Here is a 12,676-nt window from a genome sequence, read left to right as displayed (position 1 = left end):
TAATTTTTAAATATTATAAACATTTATGTGTATTCAGATTTACTAATTAATATTTGTTTTGTATGTTAAACATTTATGAAACAGATGTAATTCTTTTAAATGTTTATATACAAATTTTTAGAAGTATAAAAGGTATTATTTCAAATTATACATAAAATGAAGAAACCAAAAGGATTCATTAGTACAAACATTCTCTTGTTTTTCACATTTTATGTTTATATGTGTATCTTGCATGAATTATTTTATAATTAGACCATTAATCGTATTATTTCAAATCATAAAATATGATAAAGTTTCTCATTGGACAAATTTGACAACTATGATAACTTATAATATAAAAGTTATATATCTTTTTTATGTATAATAATTTATATAAATTTCTCTTGGTTTGTTCCATGCTATTAATGGCCTTCACTATTAAACAGCGTAAGTATTTTAAAATATAATTTATACAAAATTTTTTAAGACAATTTATAGCCAAAAATCCTTTTATAGATTAGTACTTTTGGCATTTGGAGGCTCTATTGGTATGACATTTGTTATACTAGGTTGTGCTTTACCTGCATATAAGTAAGTATTATTATTAACATATAATTATTTATTTTGTATTTAATACTATTTACATAGTGCTTTAATATTACAAACATAAATTACAGTATCAAAATGCGTATTAGTTTTTATAATATATTGTTTTCAGAGTATGGTGGCCACTTTTTGTCATACTATTTTATATATTAGCACCAATTCCAACTATAATTGCACGTCGTTATACAAATGATTTTGACAATAATCCTAATCCATGTTTGGAGTTTGCAATATTCATTACTACAGGTTTTGTTGTATCATCATTTGCTCTTCCTATTGTCTTAGCTCGGTCTCCAGTCAATGATCCAGTGGTATAGTCGTATACACATATTTTTTAATCTGATTATTGTATTATTGTATTATATCATTATTATATTAGATTAGATAAAACAATTCACTGATATAAGTGATGTATATTTCTATTATGCATTTTCAGATACAATGGGGCGCTTGTTATTTGACTTTATCAGGTAATATTATTATGTATCTAACTCTAGTCGGACTTTTTGCAACCTTTGATCAGGATGGGGTTGGATATAACACTTGTTGAAATGGTGTACTTCATCGTACTTATTTATTAATTTTACATGGTAATATTTTGGTTTATAATGTATTACTTTTGATACATTTTTTACACTTTGTAATAAATAATTTGAATACTTTTAGGTTTTTTGCAAAATAAAAAGAAGAATGCAAATCATATATTGCACTGACTGACAGTCATATGTTGATTTTAAGTCATTGCAACATTTATAGTATATTACTTACATGATACATACAGATATATATATATACACACACATATATATTATACTATAGATATATAGTATATATAGTATATATATATATATCATATACAGATATTAATATTATAACAAAGAGTATTACAATAACCAATACTAAAGTTAATGATTTATTTTGATATTTTTATGCAGTATCCAAAATTTTAGATTTTAAAAAATAACAATTTTTATAAATCTCTTCGGATAAAATTAAAAAACATAACTATGCTAAAACATGTAAAATTTAATATTTATATTTATTGAATTTAAGTTCTTGAAAGCAATATTAATAAACAATTTTTTACATTACTTCATACTTCCTGTTATTTTTATTAATTAACAATTATAAATTAAGAATTTCGAGATAATCCAAATATTGTGTAATGTTTTGCAAATATTGTGTGTACAATTGATACAGTAGATCTTATATAAAAATATATATAATTTTCGTAATTAATATTTAGAAAACTGCTAGAAAAAATGTTATGTTAGAGGAAAATACTAATGACAATAATTATTTACTACTGTACTAAGTATTTACTACTGTTAATTTTAAAATGACAGAGAATGTACATATTTTATTAACATACATTGAATGCTTCAATTGACTTTATAGTAATTATTAGGAAATATATAATACATTAATTTTTAATGTTACATATAATAAATGTCTACATCAAATGTAATTAAATTTCTTTCTGATTATTTTAATTTCTATAAAAATATTTTTAAGCATTTAAGGTATATGGAAATGAAAGATATACAACAAAATATACAATATAATGCAAAGCAAAAGACAAGCATTCATGTATATACTTTACAAGAAAGACACTCAAATCTCTAAAAATACACTATTGTAAAACTATGCTACTATGAAAAATTAAGAAATGAATTTTTCATTAAATTGATTACATTGATAGCTAATAATCAACAAAGTAACTACTAAAAGATATAAGCATATAGTACACACGAATTTTTTATTCAAAATTTCTATTCACTTTATTTATGTAATTATTCTGAAAAATTAACATTCTTTTGTGAGATGTAAAAATTATGGATACAAAATATAAAAGGACGAGTGGAACAATTGAAGGCAAGAAGTGATACACGATACACAAAAACATTTGAAACTTCAATCAGAAATCTTTTATCTTATTATATAAAATATTATTGTTGATTATGGTAATGTATTAAAACTTCTGCATGCGATTTAATGAAATTAGGCTGTGTTTCAGCCCAAATTTCCAAACTATGGAACATGCGATCGATTTCTTCCTTTGTTATAATAGTCGATTCTTCTTCCTCACATTTTACAACTGACTCCAATATTTTGTCAGAAACAACATTTTCTTCGAAGTCTTGGGTTTCTTCGAGGTATTCGACTTCTTCTTTGATAATAATGTGAGTATTTTGCTTACCTAAAAGTCTCCTCCAAGAATGTACAATGTCGGTCACTATTATTTCGTCCCATGTTTCACTAATTAAATCAATGCATTCTTTTATATCGTAATTGGTATAGAACTTTTTTACTTCATTATCATGTTGACGTATTTGACGATAATGCAATTTCTCCCGAAATAATTTTTTAAAATTTGCAATTATACCCTCATCCATTATTTGAATGGTCGAAGGTGTATTAGATGGAAAAATTATTATTTTGAAATAAGAATCTTGGTGTTCTTTCTTAAGAGATATATCACATTTAAAATTTTCAACGAATAACAACACTTTCCCTATACAATGTTCCTGCTGTTGACGCTGTTTTACATTCGGTTTAAAATGATTGGCATACCAATCAATGAAAATTGTTTCATCAATAAAACTACTATTTTGACTTCTATATACTATAGGTAGCATATGTCTACTATGCTTTAAAGATTGTGGAATCACATATTTAGTAACAAACAATGGCTGTAATTTGTGCGTTCCCGTAGCATTGACACAAAATGCTATTATGATGTGATCTTTTTTTATTTTTTCATTTTGCGACGATTCTTCTTCATTCAACGAGACTGCTTGTGGGAAAATTCTCCACATTAAGGTTGTTTCATATATATTATATATATTTTCTCTATTGATATTTTCCTCATTTAATATTTTTGTTAATGTGTCTGTTGTCAATTGTGCTATCTCATCTGCTTTTCCTTGGCAACCGAAACCGCTTATATTATATCTCTTTTTAAAACGCCACAGCCAACCTCGACTAGCCGTAAAAGGTGTCGAACATCCAAATTGTTCATGTAATTCCATCGCTTTGGTTTGCAGCATGCTGTCGCGAAGGATATCTCCTTTCATCTGTCGTTCTAAAATCCATTCAAGTAGTCGAACATTTGTATCTTCGTGTAAAGATGCACGAGTTCTTTTCATAACCAAACGTCTTGGATTTTTTGAAATTTTTCGAAGTGATGAGATATTCCTTTTATATCGCTCTATGGTCCTTTTGTGAAGACTATACTGTGCAGCAAGTTTACCAATTGTGACACCTTCTTCTAATTTTCGAATAATTTCTAAACGTGTTGCGACTGTAGTTTCTTCTTTTTGCATAGAAGTCGATGCTTTTTCAACAACTGGTTTGATTAACTCTTTATCATATGTTTTGTGCTTATGAAACCTTTCATCTGTTGATTTATCGTTAGATAATAATTTTCTTTTAAGTGGCGATGACATAATTACAAAATTGGTATCCTTTATTTATTATGAGATACGTTTTCTATCGATATAATATTTGCAATCAGATTTAACAGAGATTCAAAATTATGACTCATTCATGTATAATTGTTGTACAATATATACATATACATATATATATATATATATATATATATACGTACGTACATGATTATTTTATATATTATTTATGTAATACATTTTGTAATATGTACATCAATTGTAACTTCAAAAAGGAAGAAAATACTATTTGTGCCCAGACAGCAGAAGCATACAATTCTGTGTCAAGGTCTTCTTTTTTAAATGCATTCTGAAAGTATTGTTGTGTGTCAAATACTCAAAACCACGATTATAAAACTGTGTCATAAATTTGGTGGTTCAACAATCTTAACATTCTCATTACTTGTATAAACATACTCTTTATTATTTAATAATAACAAAATAGTTGATTCATATATAATCTCAGATTGTAAACTAATTTTGTATTGCGAGTAATATAAAGTACAATTTAAATAACGTTTCACTTTATTTCACTCACTTTTATTGTTACACTGGTGCTTCTAAAGCAAGTTGGAGGTAGATAACAGTGAGCAATTCTTGGAATACCTACTTCTCTCATTGAACTGTTTGTGACAGCTAGGGGGGCACCACTTGCTATCGATTATATGCGAATAACCGTTTATTATTGTTTATGGTGGAGTTATAAATTTTTATATCAAAATATGGCAATGGATTATAATAAACCTTACGTAGTAAAAAATATGTTACATGAATGTATATGTTCTTATGATTAAAAACAGGATTATATTATAATTTTCAACATTTTATTAAAAAAAAAAAAAAAGAATATAACATAAGTGAACATATATACATATATGTATGAAAGTACGTACTTACATACATATGTATGATTTAATCATCAAAATCTAATATTTTGTTCCTGTCTAAACAGAAACACGTGTGTACATATGTACATGTGTGTAAAATGAAAATGAGAGTGTATAATTCGCGACGCGATTGACGGTACTATCTTTGAGTCAATAAACGACTTACTGTCGATTATAAATACGTATTACGAATCTACTGTTTATTATAAATACGTATAATATTATATGAATTACAATATGCTTATGGAGTTATGGATGCTGACGATAATCCATGTGGTTATAACGAGCTGCAGTTGACTTATTAACTGATGCTAAACACAAATATAACAGATGTGGCAACAGTGATTGATGTAAACATAACCTAGTTAGTATGGCGTCTCTCAAATTTACAAAATATTTGTTTGTAGTAGTACAAACTTTTGTACAAAAATAGTACAAAAGAATGTTAGATGAGAAAAATGAATGATGTAAGGAAGTTAAAGTTTTACATTACTTTTTTCATAAGTGTTATTTACAAATGCAAATGTATCTTTTTTTAAATAGAAATGCATATTTCTATATATTGATTATTATTATATTGATTATTAGGAATATTCGGTGTACAAATTAAAAATAGTTTTAAAGGTATTTTAACTTTCATTTTGTCACGTGTATCAAACGAAAGATACGAAGAATATAAGCACAAGAATATTTGCCTTATTATTGTTTACAATAAGCATTTTTATTAAATTTCTATTTAATTTTGTTGTTATTTTATTGGATTATAATGTATCGTATTAAAAACAAATGTTGAAAATATTAAACATCAAGAATAAAGGACCAAAATTAATATTTTTAATATCTATATTTGAATTATTATTGATTAGAATATAGTATAATATAAAATATTATATTATAGAATATAATATGCTTCAATTGATTAAATTTAATAAATATTGTTAACCTATCTATCTTTATATGTGTAAACTTTTCCCTTAAATATTTTGTAATTTCAATCTTTTAATTTTATCATGTTAAGTAAATGATATCTTTGTTTTTACAGCTTTAAATATCTTTAAGTTTATCTTTGTTGGAGTTATTTTATATACAATAAAAATGTAGTATACTTTTTCACTTAGACCAATTCAAATGATATATAATATTTTAATTTTATTTGTCTATTTACTACGTTTTATTTGCTTTTTGTACCCTTCCCCCTAATAAGTATAAGGGACATCCATATCCTTTACAAAATGCCTTACAGAAACTTAGTTTCTATTATTTTGTTCTCTACTTGCCTTATCAACTATCCTATTTCTAATTGCTTAAGATTTTACAGGCTTCGAGTGTTTCCAGGTTCTTTATTTCCTTTTACACTCCAGTACCTCATACTAATGGTGAATCCACACTTATTTTGTTTTTGTATCACATTTTATTTATTTATTCTAAAGTAATTTTGATACTCATTATGTATATAATGATAGATTTAATGAGTATTAACTCGTTATGGTTACCATAGTTACCCTTCTATTTACAATTAAAATAACTTCTTCAAGATAGTGAACACATCTAACATATAATTGTTTAAATGAAGGTAATACATTCAAAAAACAATAATTATGTATTTTCTATTAAGATTTACATATGAGAAACAATATATAACAATAGATAAATGTCATAATTTTACTATAATTATGAATTATTATTTTGTAATTTTACATTATTAGACTGTATATATATATATACACACATATATATATACATATATATATATATATGTAATCGACTGTGTATATATATATATATATATATATATATATATATATATATACAGTATATTATATATATATAATTTTTATTTATATGTATGTGGTATATTTAATGTTTGTGCATAATTAAAAATATATTTAGGATAAATTCTTGTATTATATAAATACTTGTATAATTTACTTTATGTTAATATTAGTGATAAAGTTTCCTAAAATTAAATTTTTTAAATGAAGTGATATTAATGAAATATTAAAATGTGATAATGAAATTTAGTATGAAATTGTAAATTTGTAATGTATATATTATACACGTATTTAAACAATTTATAAAATAATAAGAAGGCAGGTGCAATCTAATACTGATTTTTAAGTATCAGAGAGAATTAAAAACTAAGGGTAAATAATTTTTTATGGGTAGAATTACACTATGCATTCAATTAACTATATGAACATGTTTACATTAATAACATATCATACAAACAATTTGGAACATAATTTAATTTACAACATAATTTCTTTATTTCTGGATAGAAGTTTACTAACTCATCAGCAGAGTATATAAAAAAATATAAAAATGTGCAAAAAGAAACATCACCACAGTTTGTAAAGACTTTATCAAATAATATGATTAGCTTGAAAGATTTAACAGATGGTACATGTTTGTGGAGAACAATCCAAAAAGAGCATATTAAAACAAATAAAAGATGTAAGAATAAAATATTAAAAACAGGAAAGCAAGAAAACAAAATGTTAACAGAAGAAAAGGTAATATATTGTCAATTTTTATTAATATATAAATTAAATTGTAAAAGTTTCTCTTTACACAAGAATATTTTAAACATAATGGCAAGTACACATAACTTTATTTATTATGTCAATTGTAAGGTTTGAATTTCCGTTGATTGAAATTCTGTGTATGAGGTAGAGCATCTTAGCCACAATGTGTGTTCGTGTTTCATATGAAGGTGAATCAATAATTATCCGTAATGCAGCTATAAATTTTATTTCAACTTTTAGACAACTTTTTTAATATACGCAATCTCCTTATTTTCTATGAACATGAAAATACTTGTTCTATCGTTACATAAGCTTTTTTGTGCCCTCAGAAGAAATAGGTTTTCAGCTGAACAGTAAGTCACGCATGTAGTATCTTTCATTTAATCTTGTAAATCGACGGTTCCTTAAATTCAAGTTTGACATATTGACTCATCCTCTGTATAATTCCGATTTCGCACCTTTCCTCTATTACCTACTTGATCTATTCAAAGTTCAAAAAGAGTTTAAGTAAACTGGAGGGCTCAAAAAGACATTAACTTTCTTGAAAATTCCATGGTATGATTACGTATTTAATGTTTGATCTACAATATTTTTTGCAAGTTACCACAGTATCATTTAGGACACCAAATATAATTTTCTTCTTTAAGAGTTGTACAAGTAAGTTCCGGTTATGTGTCGTTGGTAAAATTTGAGGTTTACAATGCCAATCGAATTGTTCTTAGTTCGCATAGAGAACTGCTGAGTCACAGCGATATTATCACTGATTTTTTATCTCAATAATTAGTAAAGAAAACCTAAAATTAATCTTTGTTGTTCTTGGTTCTATGATAGGATATTTTTTTTATCGATCAACATGATTAGGCAAGGAGTTTTGAAAATACTGCATTTAACTGGTACTTAGTAATGCTTAGTTAATATTATCAAATTAAATTTACAGATGTTTCAAATAACTGAAGCTGAAATCCCGAAATCATTAGAAGAGAAAATAGACGATATATTGAAAGAAAGTAATAAGAAACCTGAGGAACTTATTAAGGGAAAGATTCATAGCAAACCAATATATTTTAAAAACTATTGTATGAATGACAATGATTTAAATTATTATGATAATACTTACTTTGAAGCAGCAAAAGAATGTATTTCTGATAGATTACGAAAATTAGAAGAGTGGGTTTATACAATTTCTAATTACTATGTCCGTTTCCATACGTAACAACAACTTTAGAAGGAAAATTTTTATTTGTAGTTTTGATGAACTAATAATGGAATTACAACTAGAAATTATTGATACTTATAAACAATTTCTTATAAAACCTTTGCGCCAGGAACATCCAATTTTAATCATACGGGCGCCTGTTCCGTGGCATCAATCTAAATTGATGGCAGGCCATTTTATGCATTATAATTTATTTATCGGAAATGAAATATTGAGAAATATTCAAAGTTTATATTTTACCAAGTAAGTACTGCAAACATAATATTTTATAATGTAATAATTTTGTATAAGACTTCGTAGATAATTATAAAAATTAAAAGCAGTGACTATAATAAATTTTTAATTCTATTGGAACATAGCAATATTTGTTGGGTATTGAATATAAATGTTTACTATATTTCTAATACACTTTTTCACGTTTATAATTTACTTATAAATTAGCAGGTAAGTACATACTCATTTCCGATCAGCACGAGTGTAATATTACAAATTTAACGTGTTGAGATTTACTTATATAATAATTATCACTTAAATAAAAAATTTTTATCGAAATATCTAGAAATATTTTTTATTGAAAATATATTTTATTTTAAATATTGACAAAATAATTTTTCTAACAAATTCAGCAAATTGTTAATATATATATATATATATATATATGTATGTATAATCGGCAACATAAATACCTATGTGCAGACTATGATATTTACAGTGTTATCATAATCGGTATGTCTCATTTGAACGATGTTACTTGTTAATAGCAAAAGTGACACTCGTCCGACCTCATTTATCCATTTCTTCACTTTTCACTGTGACAAATTAGTTAAAATTAATTTGATGGACAATCGAACAAATCATACAAGGAATCATGCATTATCGTAGTTAAGTTGGCTGAACAATTTTAAAAAATATTACATTATTCCTGCAATTTCAACGAGTATGTAAATATGTATTATTGTTCGTGTAACTTTTTTCGATTTGAGCCGTCTAATTTTCTTACATTTAATTAAATTTTATTAAATTGTTATAAGGAGTGGTAAACAAAATAAGTATATTATTAGTTAATCTATGGTCAATAACAATATTCTTGTCAAAATATAGGATGCAATATGTAACTGATGCTACGGTTTTCAAGAACTTCTGATAATAATTTGACAAAAAAATGTTTTTAGTAAAAGTTAATTAGCTTTCAATCGACTATAAATGTCAATGTAAGAAATTTTCATAAGATTGTTTTTTTTAACAAAAAGTCAAGGTCATATTGATTTTTGTCGTTATTCCGAAAAATCATTTCAAGGTCATATTACGATAGGTAGATGAATTCGTCATGCCATCAGGTATAACAGTATGAAATCAGAAATACGTAGTATCATTTAAAAAAGTCAAAATAATCTTATACGTGCGTTTGAAAAACATTTGATCTGTTGAAAATTTCTAAAAGATTTATTTTTGAAGCTGTATGCTTCAAGCTTAAAAATCAATGTGTATGAAAATGATTTATTCTTTCAGATATTATGACGTTACGATCGTTAAGCTTGAAGATCTAGGAACTATCCCCATTTCAGCAAATGAAATACAGCCTAAAATGAATTTATTATGTAATAAAGCTATAGATCAACTTGTTAAGTACTGGCTGGCTGACGTTGCTGAATTTTTCTTAGAGAAGAAATACGCTTGGTCTCGTTTTATTGAGAAACATTATGATGCATCTGTATCACTGATTGAAAAATATTTTAGAAGTGTAAATACTCTTTTATCTTTACAATTGCGAATGATGGTGATGAAAACGCTAAATAATATTAGAGATTTTTTTATGGAATATAGTAAGGGAAATTATTTTGAGGGTGATTTTGAGGATCTAATGTTTTACAAGTAAGTGATTTATTAATATAATAATATATTCATATTAGTTTTGATAATTTGTATGCATAATGATCATTAAAGTTACATTTTAGAACTCCCTTTATAACAATAACAGTGGAGCCAGAACTTGGTACAATTAAATTAAATTGTAAACCGAGTATTTTAGAAGTACGTGCAATTATTTCAGAATGTTTTGATAAAGTTATTGAAGTTGGGACAATGATTCCAAAAATTGAAACGATCTTATTTCCTGAATTGAAGAAACAGGAGTTCTTATTCTCCGTATCACGATATGAAGAATCGGTAAAGGAAATGTTGTAATTTTTGATCTTTTTAATATTAAACATTTTATTCTTTATATAATTTTGTGTTTCATATTTTTATTTTATATCCTTATTTCTTAAAATCTAGTTTTATACATATTGCTTTGTTTTATTAATTAATTTTTATTAATAATTGTTTTTAAGCTTGTCTATACAATTAATTCTATTTTAAATTTAATATCTGAGAAGTATTCATGCAAAAATGAATGAAATGATTTTTAAATCGAATAAGTAAGTAGAACTATTATTTATGGAATAATTAAATAGATATTACATATATCAAGCTGAAAGAAATTTAGTCGGAAAATTGTCTTAATATCAATTAATATTAAAATTCTTTCGCGGAAAAGTGGCGATATTTCATATCCTTTAATTAAGTAATTGGATCATAACATTTATGCACAGTATTTTTCTTACATATTATACTACGTTATGTGTACTTAAAGCGAGAATAGAAAGAAGAAAAATTATGCGGGTAAAAAACCAGTCAGGTATATTGCGAGACTAAGTGATAGCTCACTCAATGTTTTTGTTTATTTTTAAATATACAGTATTTTCTGTTTAAGTTGGAGCGCTCAAATATCTGAAAAAATATGAATGATACGAAAATATGTTTTACACATATATTTTATAGTATCGAGGGAGACATACTATATTTTTATCTATTTGACCTCGCGATGATCTTGAAATGTTCTGTAAAATTGACATTAAAATTTTTAAATGGGTATCTCCATTTTTTATCACATATCCTTGTAGCTGACATTCAGACGTTTTCAAAGCACTACGAGCTTGTAGCGTTCTTTCGCACTATCCGCCACATAGAAACTTTTGTATTCGGTAGAGCAATGCATTTTTATTCAAAACTTTTTATTGACCCATTTAAAAAAGAAAACGATAGAAATATAATACGACGTTACCTAGGAATCTACACGGTGTCAAGGAACTGTTCGTCATGGCTTTTGCAGGTGATCCTGCGTCTTCGGATCCGTGGAGAAATTAAATTGGAAAAATTGATCTTGAGCATGATTTTCACAATCAAATTTTTAGTACTCATCACGAGGAACAAAAGTTTCAAAGGAACTATATCTAGGAACTAGGTGGCAAATAATCCTCTCTATTAGAAAAAGATATTTGAAGTTTCATTAATCCTCAAACTGATTTTATTCGTATGTTAAAGTCAGATATAACACAAAATAACAGATCTGTTCCAATTCGAAGGGATAAGATCACTTGCTAATGTTATAACATACTTAGGTAGTTAGGTAGGCATCTCAATAACAGCTCATAAGAAATTTAATACGCACGAACGTTTCAAGTGGGCTATCATTTTCTCCCGTTCTCTATATTAACTGGTGTATTACTTGAAGCGACGTATAATCTCTATAAGAATTGAATTTTATGAAGAATTTTATTACATTTCAAAATAATAAACCACTCGCTATTTTATGGTAGTTTTTGATATCATATAAACTCTACAAACTTTACTCTTTACAAACTCTATTCTCATTAGTTTTATCATTGTAACATGAAATAAATATTGTAGGTTTTAAGTATAATCACTGATGTACTAAATGTTGTGAGTGCTCATACGATGGGTCCACAAATTTATTTGAAATGTTACGAAGATTTTTTGTACATAATCGATGGCCAAGCTAAACGAAATTTAGACAACTTTTTTAAGATTGAACCCATGCCATATCTACATGAATTTGAACAAAAAATAAAAAGTTATGACCAACTTAGAGAAGAAATTTCAGTGTTTCGTAACAAGGTAAACGTCTAAATGATAAATATTTCGCAATAATGTACCAAGTTTATGTATATTTTT

General features: G+C 25.9%; 3 protein-coding genes across 5 annotated transcripts in view; 2 read left to right on the top strand and 1 right to left on the bottom strand.

Moving 5' to 3' along the window:
* The first annotated feature begins 238 nt into the window (after positions 1–238).
* On the top strand, positions 239–1,681 carry LOC132907024 (leptin receptor overlapping transcript-like 1). The gene is made up of 5 exons (XM_060959751.1): positions 239–426; positions 496–570; positions 698–896; positions 1,022–1,175; positions 1,252–1,681. Exons 2-4 carry the CDS (start codon positions 530–532, stop codon positions 1,133–1,135), a joined length of 354 nt encoding a protein of 117 aa, XP_060815734.1. The 5' UTR covers positions 239–426; positions 496–529; the 3' UTR covers positions 1,136–1,175; positions 1,252–1,681.
* An 853-nt stretch (positions 1,682–2,534) lies between these two features.
* Positions 2,535–4,034, bottom strand: LOC132907109 (tigger transposable element-derived protein 2-like). The gene has a single exon (XM_060959869.1). The coding sequence runs from the start codon at positions 4,032–4,034 to the stop codon at positions 2,535–2,537; it is 1,500 nt and encodes a 499-aa protein (XP_060815852.1).
* Positions 4,035–4,164: 130 nt separating this feature from the next.
* LOC132907011 (dynein axonemal heavy chain 3) overlaps positions 4,165–12,676 on the top strand; it is a 34,071-nt gene continuing 25,559 nt past the window's right edge. The window contains exons 1-7 of one of the 3 annotated variants that reach the window (XM_060959721.1): positions 4,165–5,057; positions 7,201–7,434; positions 8,384–8,613; positions 8,693–8,905; positions 10,172–10,534; positions 10,618–10,828; positions 12,392–12,619. In XM_060959721.1, coding sequence (XP_060815704.1) covers positions 7,294–7,434; positions 8,384–8,613; positions 8,693–8,905; positions 10,172–10,534; positions 10,618–10,828; positions 12,392–12,619 — 1,386 coding nt within the window. In that variant the 5' untranslated portion in view covers positions 4,165–5,057; positions 7,201–7,293. Of the gene's footprint in view, positions 5,058–5,823; positions 6,495–7,200; positions 7,435–7,552; positions 8,002–8,383; positions 8,614–8,692; positions 8,906–10,171; positions 10,535–10,617; positions 10,829–12,391; positions 12,620–12,676 lie in introns of those variants that run through there. The other 2 variants (XM_060959719.1, XM_060959722.1) reach the window with 2 other exon arrangements.

Source organism: Bombus pascuorum, chromosome 5 (assembly GCF_905332965.1).
Source record: "Bombus pascuorum chromosome 5, iyBomPasc1.1, whole genome shotgun sequence".
In the NCBI taxonomy this organism is placed as follows: domain Eukaryota; kingdom Metazoa; phylum Arthropoda; class Insecta; order Hymenoptera; family Apidae; genus Bombus; species Bombus pascuorum.
This window is presented reverse-complemented; position numbering and strand designations above follow the sequence as displayed.